Below are 16,159 nucleotides of genomic sequence, written 5' to 3'. Positions count from 1 at the left end.
TCATTATCTTTCCTGATATGTTGCTGACTTTAGGCTGTGATTCAACAGAGCACTTACATACAGACTTAAATAAATTGATTTAGGAAAGCATTCCTATTTGTGTTTAATCTTGGGCAGACATTCAACTTTCAAATCAATGGGACTTATGAAGAGCCCTGACCTTTAGGTCTAAATATTTGCCAAATCAGTGCACTGATAGAAATATATTGGAAAAGACACATGTCTAATCAGAATTTTAGTCTCTACTTTCAAGGGTAAATACCCATAGATAACACATTATTCTGCTCAAGAAATCAATTTTATAGAATTTATCAGAAAGCATTAAGTCACATTTTCTGTTTATGTCAAAAACAGATGAACAGTGTCATTCCCTGATAGTGTATCTGTAATATTTTTCAAATAAATAAATAAATTCAGGAAAAGTGATGGCACAAGAGGACATTCATAATTATTTACCAATACCTTCTCAATTGCCTAGTATGCAGCAATCCTTTGGAGAGCAGGAAGGTGGAAGGTGAGGCAGAGAGATTTTGATATCCCACAGACTTCAAGAAATTTGCATATGAAATACCATTGGAAACTCTTTCCTAAAATCAACACTTATAAGGGCCATTTATATGCATGTGGAATTTTGAGAGATCACATATTTTTATTACAGAATGATGTCAGCCAGGGTAAAACTATGGATGTTTCTGATATCACCATGTAGAGATTATACAAGTGCACCTATAGCCAAATCTATGAGATTAGAAGAAGGATATGGGAAAATAGTTGATGCTATGATTCTATGAAATAAAATAATCTTCTTGCTGTTCTTAAAAAAATATTCACTCTTTGGTTTATTATGTTATTAAGAAGGCAAACGGAGGCTCTCAAACATTGATCATGGAATGGAAACAGACATAAAAGGGGAAGTAGGTTACAACAGGTCCCATCATGTCACGTAATTTGAAGAGTGATGAATATGAAGACCATAAGAAGACGCAGGAAGAATCAATGGGTGCTACATTTCTGTACAACCATTGAGCAATGCTGTGATCCACATTATCGCACTGGGTTCTGCGGGCAGAGTTTGGGAATAATGCACAAAAAGCAGCTGTTGAGCGTTCACCTGGCTCACACAATCACATAGATCTATCCCAATGCTGCCTACACTCCTTTTGGAGGTGGTGAGTCAGGAATATGGAGCTGCTGTATACTCTGAGGTATACACTACACACTCACTGCATGCATGCTCTGAAGCGAGGCCCCTTCTAGCAAGGGGAAAGCACAAGGGTCTTATCCTTCTCTATGACTCTCATATTACCAAAAAAAACCCAAAAACCCAACCAGAACAAAACCTAAATCTCCCTTTCCCAGGTGAGGGGGAGATTACAACAAATACAAAACAGTCACACAGTCACTGCCTCTGCTAGGCGTTTCCAAATTTAGTCATGAATTGGAGCTAAATTGGCTAATTTAAGTCACCTGCTCTCAATGAAATCAATTAGTGCCTAGCAGGCTCAAAAAGCTTATGAAGCTCAAGGTGAACAGGCACAGGTTCTCTGTGGATGAAAGGCTTTTTCCTGTGTGGGGAGAGGATCTCTTTAATCAGTTCTTTAGTTTCTGCTGAAATCATACTGCTTTAGTGAACTTCATTCTAGAGGTATGTTTTGCAGCCGATTTAAAGAGTTTAAATTTTTTTTATCTTTCCTGATACCTTTGCTTAGAGTGTAGTAATGTTTTTTCTATGCTACATATAACATACAAGTCATAGGAAAAAAAGGGTCCCTCCTCACCACTAGTATTTACACTGTTGTATCTTTTGAGGAACTAGGAAAAGTCACCAGTTCTGCTTGCAATCATTATCCTTTTATGCCTATTCCTGTTGTCAGAGTTTTTCTCCTTTTTAACTGATATTATGATTTGTATCTGAAAGTCACTCTGATGAATCTGCCTTTTGACTTTGTTTTTTGATTTTGCTTACCAATGTCAAGTTCTGAAATATAATTCATTTGCACTGAGTTTGTTGGAGATAGGCAGATTTCTGAACTACTGGATGCTTAACTTCATATCCTAAGCAATTTAGCTTTTTTCATTACCCTTTTTACTAAAGAAAAGGATAGTGTACTCTTTTTCAAATGTGTAATAATAAGGAACATGTCAAGGCATGCTAATCATAAGGAAGGAAGTCCTACAGATGCTCAAATTCCTTTGCTTTTAGCAACAGTTTAGCACCTATTATTGTCATTCCCTATAGAGCAAAAGAAGTTTATCGCAGTTTGCACTGTATGAACTTCAGACCCTGATGTAGCAGTCAAGCTAACAGGAGATGAAATGCTACACAGATTAGAGTAACTTGATGGGAAAGAAATACTTGTTAATGCTTACCCACAGAAGTGGGGAAAGAAAAAAACATTTCCCACTGCAAACATATTTATTTTTTTCCATGTTTCCCGGAAATTGTGAAATCATCTGATATTAGTGGGGTAAGAACCCATGTGTGTCTTGCATTGTGTTTGAATAATTTCATTATGTTCAAAGCCTCTATATTGGAAGGATGCTTGGTTATGAGTTTTGGTTTTCTTTTTTCTTTTTTTTAGTTTTCCAGTCTTCTGGCTTTTCTCCAAGCAGGAGAATAATTCTCACTTATAGCAGATGTAGTCTATCCCTTAAGACTCAGGATGAATCAGACAGAAGGTGATTGTTCTCCTTAACATCCTGAGATTGACTTTGGTTTAAAAGTCAGCTTTGTGTCCTGCAGACCCATTATTTACTAGAATAAATGCTGCAGAATCAGCTATACTTTGTTTGAAAATTAGCAAAAACTAGATTGATTTCTACTCAAAGATAAGCAGTTCATCACAGAGGAGTAAGAAAACAAAAGGCTCCTGATGCTATGACAGAGTTAAAAGCAAAAGTTTCACATGGATGATGGGCAAGTGAGCAAAGGGAATGAAGAACAGGTAGTAGAATGGCGGGAAGGGGAGGGGATAAAAAAAGGGGAAAGGTGTATTAAAGGAAAAAGCTTGGACTAAAGAAGCACATGCAGCCCTGGGGGTATGCTTGGGGCACTTCAAAGAAGTTATGAATAAAAAATCCTGAACTCTCCTATGATGTGTATATTGATAACAGAGATGGTATCTTTATTGTAGTTGCTTCAGATTCTCATTTACTCAAGTAGGAATTGAGGTGTTATATACTAAACCTTGGCCCAAGCAGACTTGTATTTTGGGTGCTTTTCTTTACTTTTTGTATTTGATATGGTAGAATAGCAACCCTAAGCTTAGTTGGAAGCCTCTAGGCTTCTGTGGTGTAGTAAAATATCCCGAACAGAGCTGAGAACCTGGACCTAGATGTTCCCTTAAAATGGGACATGAAGGGTCTGGTTTGCCTTTTAGGTTGGCAATAGTTAATAGAGAAAGACTTTAATCAACACTTCATGTAATTTAGACCTGATGCAACCAAGAAGCCTGTCTCTGAGAAACTTTCCAACGGGGGTTTGCAATCTCCCAAGGACTCAATGGTATTTGGATGAATAATATTTCTAGCAGGCTAATTTTCTTGCTAATTATCATCAAACACCTAGACAGATATTCTGCTGTATAAAATATGCTTTGAAAATAACTAAAATCCCTTCAATCATGAGCAAAAGGAAATTAAAAATTCATATATAAAGTGATATAAAGATTTTTAAATCTTAAAGCAGTGTTTCATTACAATATCTTGGTGCTAAGATACATCTTATAGCTGATAGATAAAACACCTCTCATAATTGATTTTGAAATTAAAATTCACAATCCATGGATAAGAGTCCTAAATTTTATATTAAAAAATAAATTGTTGTAGGCATTCTTACTGGCAAACTGTGTTCTCCTCCAACCAAATATGTTCTGACCAAAGGGATTATATGCATTTTTGGTTTTGTTGAGTGCTTTATTTCCACTTTAAAGGAAAAAAAACCCTACAATGCAGCTTACCAAAATTCATGAAGAACTTTTGGCATGTAAGTCCCAAGTCTATTCTTCCTATTCCAAAACATTTTGAGGTTACACTTAGTCATAAATGTTTCTAGTCTACTTCATTTCATTCTGTGCAAGTACTACAAGATGGAGGAACAGACTTAAAAGGAAAAAAATTCTCACTGGAAGAAACAAAAGCAGGTATGTCTCTCTCTGCCATAGTCTGCATCCTTCCAAATCCATCCTGCTGATGCCAAGGCTTGTCCCTCACAAGATCACAACTGCGTCTGTAATGAGTAGTACTTGCAGGTGTCACGTTACTCAAGCAGTGCAAAATCAGATCCAAGGAAACTTGTGTTACCCTGGCTTTACTGGGAGCAGAGGGTTCTCTTCAAATGGCTGGGAGATACTTGCAAAGCACAGAACCCAAACTCGGAGCTGGCAGTTTGGGGATACGATGAGAGTAACAAACAAGTGTACACCAAACAGATGGGCCAGCCAGGCTGGTACAGAGGGTTCAGCTGCAGCTCTGGCTCTGTGTGGGAGCTCCTCAGTCAGGCTGTATTGTCAGGCTTGTATTGACTTTGGTATTTACAATACCTTTGCCTGTAGGATTATGATCAATTTCTTCTGTGATTGAGAAAAAAAGATTAAAAATAGAAAGGCCTTTTAAATCCGATGATGTTCTGCTCCTTTCAGGCTTATAACAAATATCCAATGACAGTGATATAGGTTCTCTAAGCAGTAAGTGTGAAATTACAAGTATGTACATGTATGTGATCTCATTGTCAGTATTTGACAAGCTTAAAAAATGTTTTGGCTATAGAAGCCACTGATGTAGGTGCTATGAGACACATGGGAGGGGTCTTTCAAAGTTTTGGAATGCTTGAAACGGGAAGCTGCTGTGTGGGCTAAAAGGATTGTATCTGTGGCCCAGGCAGGTGGAGATCAGACTTTCCTAGCTGGCTGTTGTGGCAGTAGTTCATCTAAGCATTCTGCAAGAAGGTGGAATGCAGCATAGCCAAAAGTTGCCATGGCAATAGATTATTGTGCAGTTAGAGTAAAATCTTGGGTATGCACATACTACAATTAAAGTGATAATTGCTTTGAACTTTTGGGAAGGAACTCTACTGGACACAATCTTAAAAAAACACAAACAAAACCCCAACAAAACTAATCAACCAGAAGGAGAAAAAAGTCAGAAGAACATAAAACCTTTTATTCATTTGTGTAAGAAGTGGGCAGTTCCACAGCACCATGATTTGGGTTTTTCTCCTCTTGCTAAAAGCTAAATTTGTGTTAGGTAACCGACACCCAGCATGATACAGTACTTTTTTTTGTCAGATGTATCTTTCAGTTTCTGTGAAAATTGTTGTTTTGCAGCATGAGACTTATATGCAATACACAGTAAAGAAACACAAACAAACACAAATTTAGGCATTACACATAGTAATCTTGTTTTATTTGGTGGGGGAAGATTTTTTTTTTAAATCATGATAAGTGTTCTATCCCATTAGTGATTTTCAGTAGAAATAAGATGCCTTACATTTATGAATAATGTTTGTTGTAATGGGTTAATTTCCAAAAGGAATCTGGTTTAGCTCAGATTTTTTTAAATCAATTCTGCTTGATTTGATGTAGTGATCTAATATGACCTTGATTAAATTAGAGAGAAAATGATGATGCAGACTGTTTGTCCTATTGACAATTGCTACCTTAGGCTAGGATGGCAGTGAATTAATGTCTTGCCCATATTTGCAGGGACCTTGGCTAGGAATTAATTTTTTCTATTCACTTTGACCTTGCTGAGAAGGCAATAACTGTTGCTGATTGTAAAGTTAGCCTATTTCACTGGTTCAGAAATACCTACAGGAGCTCACTCAAAACAGTCCAAGACAGATGACTGGCTTGCCATCTTGCCATCAGCCTAGGAGTTCAGCAAGGACATAGGGAGGTACCAGAAGTAATTTATATTATTTGAGCTTCAGTTTTCCAGTCAACAGCTGAGATTGTGGATAGTCTTTATACATCATCTCATGCCAGCAGTTGGGGGCTACAGCTACATATGAGATTAAAAGTGGAAATTTGCTTTCTTCTATGCAGTGTAAAGGTCCTGGGTAAAAGTCATCTATCTATCTATATAGCAACGTAGGGAAAAGATTTTCTTGAACTGTCCCATGGAAAACCTGGTTAAGTGTTTGTTTCTGTTGTCCTATTTGATGGAAGCTAGAGAGCAAAATACATGCTGGTTAGTGCTTTGGAAGCTCCTGTTTAATTTTTATCCCAAGTTCTATGTTACTTTACAGCAAATTTTTATTAACTGTAAAGCAATATAGAACTTTTTTCTTCAGCAATGTTTCTTTTCTTGGCTTAAAACATTCACATGAATTACCTGTGTCTGTTAGTGCTGATGGCTGTTAAATGCTATTATAAAATTCAAGTTCCAGTTGAAGTTTGTTGCAGTGAGCACTGTCAAGACCTGTATAAGACAATAGCCTCTATTAGAAAATTATTTTCAATATACAGTCTTTTAATTGTGCTTAAATCTTGCAATAGGAGCAATACATTTCACTGTGTGTATGGTCACAGATGCTGAAGTTACAGGACAGTGAAAATGAATATTTTCCATGTAAATGGAACTCTGTAGGAAGCAACTTGCAGGCATATAAAGAGTATGGTTAAAAATGTACAGTCCTGGTAATGTTTACAGCACTGGTGGAGCAAGGAAAGGTTTGCTGTTTTAATGGCAACCCAGTATGTATTGAAGTAAACATGGAAAGAGAAAATGTTGATTTTTGTGTACTATAACACCTAAATGGGAAGATGTCTAAGAACATAAAACTAATATGTGTTTTAACACAGCTGAACAACTAATGTAACTTGTAAATTGTCATTTCTAAGCAAGAAATGACGTACTACCTCTTTATTTTTGTTTTGCTGTTTCAGTTAAAACTAGGACTTCTCTGGTAAACCTGCCTACCAAGCTGACTTATGATGAGACTATCATGCAGCTCCTATCATTTGCTATGGTTTTTCTTTTGTAGTGCTCTCATTAGTGCTTTAATAATAGATTTTGCAATGATTGGTAGATTTTTTTGTTTGCTCACAGTGCATAGTTGGAAGTATTACAGAGGTACTAACCTAGCCTGAAACTGCTGCTGTTGGTCAGTGGGCATTACCAAGTAAGGCTGGTATCATGTGGAAAGGGGAGATTTCCTCAACCCTTAGTGTGGGGAGCTTTACGTGTATTTAACTTGTCTGTCAGGGCCCCAGGAAAGCTGAGACCCTTATGCCTGACCAGTCTGTCAGTGTCCTGTTTGGGGGTTCCTTCACTGAGCAGTCCTGCTGGATTGGAGGATGGTTCAACTGGCTTAGGGAAACACCAGCAGTGTAAGGGAGACCCCTCAGGTCTTTCCCTTCATTTCAGTTTGTGATCTTCTGCCAGTAACTGCCAGTGTTCACAATGGATTCACACTAACAGTTTACAGAGTAACACTATTAATATAAAATTCTCACAGGTTAATGTTAGAAGGGTGTTGGAGATTGTGCATGCTGAACATTTTATTCCTCCAAGTATATTTTTGCAGTCAGACACTGAGTATGATTCTTACCCAATGGGCATTCTATGGGGGGAGAAGACTGGCTGAGCCTGTTGACTAATCCCAGCAGTTGTGATGGAGTCTTCCCTAACTTCTCTCCCATTCTCTACTGGCTTGTATATAATTTCTTTGTTTCTTTCTCGAGTAACTGTAGTCAGTAACATACCTTTGTTACTGATTGGTGTCAAATTTTCTTACTTCCCTTTTAAAGATACAGTCCAAGAGAATACAGAGTGCCTGTCCAGTGAGGGGTGGTCACATCTCAGAGGTGGGGAACTTTGGGATGGAGGACTGTGTTAGGATTATTAGGCTTTAATGATGCAAGTTCATCTAAGGAGAGGGATTTCACCACAGTTACTGGCTCAGCAGTGGGACATCTTCCCCTACCTCCCCAGGCTGACAGGTGGTTTGTGGTTTATCAGCTGAAAAGCACCATCAAGTTCCCCTCCCTGGAAGGATTTCCACAGAGCCTGGCCAAAGTGTCTTGTCTCCACTTCATCCTCTATTCCATTCCTGTTAGCAGGTGATGGGGAATTATTGTGGAATAAGTTTTTAAGTCATGCCAACCACTTTCCATCCAGGGAGTATCAAGTGTGATTTATCCTATAATTTCTGTACTACTAGAACCCCTGTTGAGATGCTACTATAACCCCCCAGTTTCTTCTAACTGTACCCTCCCAGTTAGCTGTCCACAGGGTCCCCAGTCATTTTCCCAAGCTGGGATTTCAGCCATGAGAGAAAAGGATATATTGCAGAAACAAAGGACTAATTGCAATTGTTTGTAAGGATGTTGAATTACTATCAATTACTGTACTTCTCTTAGAAAAACACAACCTTTTTCACAACTACACAACCTTTAGTAATTCCTTTTTGAACTACTAAATTTAGAATGATACAAACACACAGTTTGTTTCAAGGATGTTACCCTGGTGGCAGTTTCTCTTTAAAATATTGTAATTTAAAGAAGGGAACAGTAGCTATTTTGTTTGTCAAATGTTTGTTTTATGAGGCATTTGGAAAGCTATCAGAGGTGAAATGAGTTATGCTGCAACTATAGAGACTAATAGTTAAAAACCAGCAGTATTTTGTAAATAATTCAAGAGGCTGGTTTGTACCATGTTAGTATCACTGAAAGCAACAAAACTACATAATTTCTTAAATAAATCTACTGCTGATGCTGGGATTAACCCATGCCAATAGTTCAGTGAATATATTGGTGGTGTCTGTCTATTTTGGAGGCAGATCTTCCTCTGATCTCATTGCATGCTTCCCTTTGGGACTGCAAGCACAGAAGTATTTAATTTTGCATGGTTATAAGCTAAGCAGTAACTCACCATCTCTAACATTTACCTGAATGAAGAAATACTTGCTGTTGCCAGAAGTTAGGTATGTAGTAAATCCATTCTATAATAGCTTGGCAGTCTGACTTCTTGGAGGCTTCAGTGCCTTCTCTTGCAGGGGAGGGAGAGCTGGAAGGTCGGTGAGCACTGCCTCCAGCCAGCTGACACCTACAGCACTCTTGCATGAGCCCAGCATCACTTTCCTTACTCCATTGCTGCACAGTGAAATGGCTCCAAACCAGGTCTCACTCAAAGGGCAGGCCTCACCCTTGTCAGAAACTTGCAGCCACAGGGAATGTAGATGATGCAAATAACACCCTGTATCGGGCCTCAATGCAAATGGTCTGTTCCTTCAGAACAGGGCTTAGTTTTCTCTCTTCTCACCCTAGAGATGTATATGTCTAGAAGGCAGCACCCTCTGCTTCTAACACCTGGAGCTGAAAGAAGAATGTGAGACCCCTTCCACCACAAAAATTATGATATCTCAGAGGAAACTAAGGGATTTCACAATATCAAAGATCAGAATGTATTTTTTGGGTTTTTTTCAGAAATTATAATTTTCTCAGATATAACTGAGTGGCTGCCCAGATTCCCTAAAAGTCCAATATATGCTTCCTAAAAAGTATTTACAACTTTCTCTCCTTCATGCTTAGTGGTCAGAAATTCTATCTTAATCTGAGCTCTGTAATTGCTTGTATTCAATCATGCTAAATGTACACATTTTAGCTTATAAACACTCATATTTTTTGACTATTTTCTTTAGCTAAGGTCCAGCAATATAAGAAGCATATTCAAAACCTGAAAATAAATTGGGGCACATACAGAGTAAACATTCTCAGAGCAGTACAAACCAAATACATCAATTTAGCAATTCCCAGGCTTAGTAATAAATACAGAATTTGTCTACAGATATCATCACTAGAGACTGGAGGGGGGACAAATTGCCAGAATTTTCCATCCCCTAAAATATCCTAATGAAATATTTCATGCCATTTAAATAGGAAAAAATATGTCAAGCCAGAAACAAGTTTTACTTTTTAGTATTTCTTTGAATTGCATGGTTATATGATAGTGGTTATCATAAGATGTTTGTGGTGTAAAAATATATTTTTCTTGATTTTTTTCCTAAGATGATCACATGGAAACTCGTGGTCCTTGCTACATTTTGAAAATTATTAAGCTCTTTAGGAGACAAGCTTTTGTTTACACTGATACAGATGGCTGGAATAAATTAGTGAACTCACTAAAGAACAGCTCATTTGTAGTTTTAAATGCATTTGGGCCCACATGGTGGCCATTTTGTTACTTATTCATCTATTTGTGCTTCGCAGTTCAATGCCCAAAGGCTATGTCTGACTAATGGTCAGAGCTTCCTTCTAGCAGAATTTATAATTATGTGTATCTCACACCTAAAGGGCATTGGTACTCCTGCACTGTGCCATACTCTGGGTGATCCTGTAGCTGCCCTCTCTGAGGAGCACTGAAGAGTAAATCCAGTTGCAAACAAGCAGAATAGAAAGGCAGTGCACATCTTCACTACTGTGAATGTTTTAAGTTGAATGTTTTCCTTAAATCGGTGAAGAAATGCACAAGTTGTAATTACATACTGCAACATCAGTGCTGCTATTTGGGAGAGGCAGTCAGAGCAAGCTTCCCTAAATTAAGTCTTGAATTCAAGTCCTCCTGTATTGGATTAGGATGGGTAAAGACAAATGATGGCATAGTTACTCTATGGCTCTTCACTTATGCACCTTTCAGAAACAGTACAGTAGAACCTCTCCCTTTCATACTTCAACTTTTTAATGTGTATATACTTGTTTCCTCTTTGACACCAGTACACTGAAAATGTGAAACACAAATCTCATGTTGATGAACCTGGCACTGGAATCAGCAGCACTACTTTAAGCTTTTAACTTGTCGTGTTTAAAGTCACCACTACTGCTAGTGTGACTCCTAATCTAAGGGAAGAAATCAAATCTGAGAAGCTGTTGTGAACCTTCAGAAGCAGTTTGTATTCTTTGTGGTATTTTCTTGCTAATCCCATTTCTCTTGGACTCTGTGCATACTGGATATATAACGTTTACTTTGAATTTGGTTGAGCCAAACTAAGAGGGCAGAAGCAGCAAATAACTTAAATACAAATCTTTGCACTGTCCTAAGTAGTAAGAAGGTAAAATAGCAACTTGTTCACTTCAGTCTTTCCCAAATCCCATGAATTTGACAGGTGAACTTACTTATGTGTAATGAGCAATCTGAATAGCTAAACCAGGCATTCAGATGTTGGGAGATGCTAGCTGTGAGACTGTAACCATCATCCTTCATTATATGCAATGAGGGAGGAACCTGATCCTGGAATAAAAATAGTGTGGGATTAAAGAGTGCCCACTGAGTTCAAGGTACAACTGCACAGCAAATTGAAGTCTGGAATACCTGTCTCTCTAGTACTTGAACTGACGTGAATCGGGGGCAGTTTTGATGAAAAAGTGGGGAGCTGCTTGTACCATGTATCAGTACATGGAGACCTCTAGGCTCCCTAATACATCACTGCCAGAATTTGAATGCTGAACTTTCGGAGTTTACAGTTTACCCTTTAAACTTGGAGATTAACTACTGCAATGGCTGGAGGAGGTATCCTTTTTTTTAGATTGCAGGTTGTGTTCCTGGAACCGTTTGAAATTGAAGGACATGGTTTTTCTCACCGTCTGCTGCCCTGCCCTCCTTTGCTCTCCCAGTGAGGCAACCATTCCCAGCACAAGGCTGTAGCTGCTCTGGTAGCAGTGAGTGCCTGGAGCTTTTCTGAGAAAGTTCACATGCAATTATTTCTTTGGCATGTGAACAAATTTTACCTTAAGAGCACCAGGAACAAAAGGTTAATGGCAATTTTTAAAAGCCTATAACTCAACCAAGCCTCAACAGCATTTCATGTCAGAAGTGAAAGCTAAGTCTTTAGTATCCCTGTTCTGTTTCTGCTGCTTTAAAAATCCTGCCGGCAGGAGAAAAAAATTAAAGTCAGAGGCTTAACACTTAATGAAAAAAGCCCAAACTATATCTGGCCTGTGTAAAACTTCTTATTAAAATTTCTTATAACTTCTACTTTAGACAAGATTAAATATTTTTATTCTGTTCCATATTTTGCATGTCTCCATCTTTTTGTCTATTTCTTTCCTGAAAGAAAGTTCAGCTGTAAACATGCTCAGTGCTGATAAAAGCACTGTTTGCTTTGAGCACTGCTTGCTCAGAATCCAGGCTTCAGATGGGTGATCCATGGAAGGCCAGCTCTCCCAAACTGCTGGGGAAAGCTGGCAAACAGCAGCAGGCTGATACAGACTGGCTGACTGCCATGCTTTAAAGACAGTAAGTTGATTCTCAGTAGAAACATGGAAACAGAAATAAGAGGAGCTGTGAATTAAAGCAGAGTATGGTTAAGTCTCAGAATCTCTTTCTCTGACCTGTGTGTATTGACAGAGTAAGTTTTGCTTCATTTGCAGGAAAAAAAAATCTACTTCCATGAAATCTACATGGTGTCAGTATTTATTGGTTTCACAGGTCAAAAATCCTGTGGTGTTGGGTTCATTTGAGTTGCTAGATTACATGGGGGTAACCAAGAAATTACAACTTGCAGAACAAGACAGAAGATGTGTATAATTGAGAGTTCAGTGCCTGCTGCTAGTCTCTTCTATGTGAACAAGAACAAATGGAGGCAAACTCCAAGTGCTTGGTCACAAAGAAGTTTATTTTGCGTACATGGAAATATTCCTTGTGAAAATGACTTGCACCTAATGTACTTGCATAGTCAATATAGTGCTGTAGGTCAGGAGCAAACATAACTAGATAACTCCCCAGCTAGCATTAGACCACTGAGCTGCTGAGCAATGTCAATATTAGTGAAATGAACCAAAGACTCTTGGATTTGTTAGAAATAAGTACTAGCAATGAAGGTGATCCTGCTTCTGATTCTCTTGCCAACACTTCAGCTGCTTTACATGGGTGATTGTAATCAGCAAGAATTGTTATGCAATAGTGCTGAAGCAGAGACTTGAGAAAATATAGCTCTCACTTGAGACACAAAAGACCACAACCTTATTTCTTCACATCTTACAAAGGAAAAAACCCTCCATTGGGCATGTCTAAAGTGCTCATTTACAGAGATGGAAAGAAATAAAATAATTACAAGGCAAAGAAAAATTTCCATGGTTTCTGTGAGAGGCATTATCTCTTGAGACGCGAAAGGAAAAGGTAAACCAATTCCCTGCCACACCCAAAGGGTCTCCAGGGTCCAGAAGCTACTTATAGTTTTCCAGACTTTTTGTAAAGTAACTAGGAGTGGGAAACATTTTTTTTTTTTTAAATGCTGTACTAAGGTGGGGATAATAAAAACTAGCTAGATAAAATGAGCGCTGTAAAGAGCATGGAGAGCAGATCCCAGGTATGTTTTAAGAAGGGGAGGAAGAACCCAGGAAGCTTCCTGGCATGCACATTGGAAAAAAAAACAAAACAAACAAGATTAGTTTTAAACTCCTCTGTCCTTGTGAAATGGGGATAAATGTGCTCTTATTTTGAGGAATTATAGATGTGGCTAAGTTAAACTACACTTTGGAAACAGATGTTACAGTGTTTGGTTGGCTGGCTGTTTTGGGCGTTGTTGCTTCCCGAAATGGAGACTACTTGCTTTCTTTTTGGGCCTGTTGGAATGGGAATGTTTGTTTCCGTGATACCGTAAATATTGTGTTTGTAGTGTTAAACAATGGCAATGCTTGGTAGGCAGTGACCTCGCCTTCGCGCACCACTCCCACCTGCTGGATGGATTCTGCGAGGGGAGTCTCGGAGGGGGTGGGAAGGCTCGCAGTCCCTGGGGGAGAAGGGTGAAGTTCTGGGAGAGCCCGGGCCGGTACTGCTGGGAAGGTGTAACCCTGGCAAGGCTCCACTGCTCTTTGCTGGCCGGGAGGGTGACCCCAGGCGCAGCAGTGCTGGCTTCAGCCGTGGCGTGCCGGCTGCTCCTGTGGGATTGTCGGGAGTGGATAAACACAGCCAAAGTGGCGTTTGGCCCTCCCCGCGCAGTTTCTCGCCCAGCACCAGGGAATGAGAAGGGGCAGGGGCGCATGTGGGGCGAGGCACGGGGACCGTGCGGAGGGCGCAGCGGCGGGGCGCGGCAGCGGGCCGTTCCCGGCGGGGCGGTGCGTGGGGAACCCGGGGCCGTTCTCGGCGGGGCGGTGCGCGGGGGGCCCCGGGCCGTTCCCGGCGGGGCGGTGCGCGGGGAGCCCCGGGCCGTTCCCGGCGGGGCGGTGCGTGGGGAGCCCCGCGCGGCGCTGCCGCCCAGCCGCACCCCCGCCGCTCGGTGGCCGCTGCCGCCCGCCACAGGCCCGGGGAGCGGGGCCCGGAGCGCTGCCCTGCCCGCCACACCTGCCCTGCCCCGCGGGGCGGCCCCGGCCCGGCGCGGGGGGCGCCCGCCCACCTGGGCGTTGCTGCCCGGGCTGCCGGCTCCGCCTCTTCCCGCTCTCCGCTCCCTTCCACTCCGGGACTGCGGGGAGCCGGGGGAAGGCGGTGCGGACACCATGGCTCGTGTGCTGAGCCGGGACCCGGTGGACATTGAGGTACCCACTCGCCCTGCCGGGACGTGCGGCTGTCACTAGCGGGGAGGGGGCTGTGTCCGGCGGCGCTGGCGCCCGATAAAGTTTGGCGGCGTTAGGAAGTGCCTCGCCGCTGCCCGCCGGCGGTGCCCGGAACCTCGTCCCGCCGCCCCGTGCCGTGCCGAGCTGACCAGCCCCGGTGCCGGCCCCCGGGGCTGTCCTGCCGCCCGGGCAGCCGCAGCCCCCGCGGGCAGTGGTGCCGGGGCAGCGCCGGGCGCGCCGCTCCAGCCGTGCCCCTGCCCCGTCCTCGCCGCGGAGAGCGCGGCCGGTGCCCGGCCGGGAGGCGTGAGGGGGTGGCGCCCGGCGCCTCCCCTCTGCTCGCCGCCCCCTGTCACTCCCCGGCGAACTCGAGGGCAGGGTGTGACCGAGCCCCGTCTCCCCGCTGAGCTCGGGTGCCGGGCTCTGGCAGCGTTCCTGCGGGGCAGGGCTGCTCGGGGGCCGGGACCTGATGAACCCTGGGCGGTCTCAAGGTGCGTGGCCGATGGCCTCGGGCTCAGCGTGCCGTGGCTGCCTGTGGGCCAGCGGGGCTGTGCGAGACCCAGCTCATCGCTGTCCCCCCAGTCTCCTCGGACCAAAGCAGTTGCATGGAAAGCTGGGCAGGAGGGCCGGGGTAGTGCCCTTGCCGCAGGAGGCGTTCTCACCTGTGGCACTTAAGTTTTTTGCATGACGTTCCTCGCTGCAGGTCGTACTGGCTGCTGGAAGTAGGGTCCGAGCCTGGCCTTGGGAAGGTGGAGCTGAGTATGCTGTGAGCAGGTGTGACCAAGGCTGGTGCCCTGGCACACGTGGTGAGCTCCCGCTGGTGTTAGCCAGGTTAGAAGGTTGGACTCCAAGGTAGCATTTTCCCACCTTTCACAGGACCTCACGTTTGGCTGTAAACTTCAACTCTTTGTGAAGAGTCTAGTAAAACAAAAGCAATGATAAACGAACTTGTGGTTGATAGTCTTGTTCTATCCTGACACAACTTTGTGTTGTGGTGTACTTTGAAGTGTAAAATGTTTAGTTTGGGCTATTGCAGTTCATTGAGGCCCAGATGTAATACACAAATATGCACAGCAAAAAGTTGAACGCATCTCTAGGTCAGTTGTTACTGAATTTTATCATTAGTTCTCGTATTGAGTTTTTGTGTCCAGTCCATTTCCTAGCTGACATGCTGTTTAAGCCATGACTAATGTCCAGAAATGGTCTTGCAGATACTCCGATAAAACTGAAGCATGGAATGGATGGGAAGAATGAACTATCACAGAAGTCTTCCTGGCAATTAGGGAGGCACTGTGGTATGAAATCAGCACTGCCCGTCTTTTACCAGCTCAGTATTTTTAGAGCAGCCAGTCTTGGATTTTTCTTCAAGTGTTAAAGTTCATTTTTCTATGACAAAGGTTTTGAGTACTTCCTTAAATTGTTATTGCAAAATATTTCTTGTATTGCATTGTTTTGCATTTCTAGATACTTATTACTCAGATTCAAAGAACAATGTTATGATAGGATCCTGTGTTGGTAGTAGTATGCAGTACTACATGATTTAGGAGATGAGTTGATGGATTTTTAAAGGGCTGGTGTTTGCTTTATTCTCAGGTTTCAGATACAAACTTTGGTCAATATCTTACTGTATTTTTGTTTTCAGCGGTCAGTTAAACTAGCAAGGAAATCAACAC

At 42.0% G+C, this 16,159-nt stretch overlaps 1 protein-coding gene across 14 annotated transcripts in view; it reads left to right on the top strand.

Annotated features, from left to right (window-relative positions):
- The window catches only part of DPYD (dihydropyrimidine dehydrogenase), a 438,624-nt gene that overhangs the window by 47,416 nt on the left and 375,049 nt on the right, over positions 1-16,159 (top strand). For 8 of the 14 annotated variants that reach the window (XR_005981107.2, XR_004368573.3, XR_012057143.1 and 5 more), the window contains exon 1: positions 14,189-14,471. The exons of the other annotated variants lie outside the window; for them this stretch is intronic. Coding sequence is in view for 4 of the 8 variants with exons in the window: in XM_030279236.4 (XP_030135096.4) it covers positions 14,433-14,471 (39 nt within the window). In the remaining 4 variants the exon portion in view is untranslated. Of the gene's footprint in view, positions 1-14,188; positions 14,472-16,159 lie in introns of those variants that run through there. 14 annotated transcript variants of the gene reach the window in all.

This window comes from Taeniopygia guttata, chromosome 8, assembly GCF_048771995.1.
Source record: "Taeniopygia guttata chromosome 8, bTaeGut7.mat, whole genome shotgun sequence".
In the NCBI taxonomy this organism is placed as follows: Eukaryota; Metazoa; Chordata; class Aves; order Passeriformes; family Estrildidae; genus Taeniopygia; species Taeniopygia guttata.
This window is presented reverse-complemented; position numbering and strand designations above follow the sequence as displayed.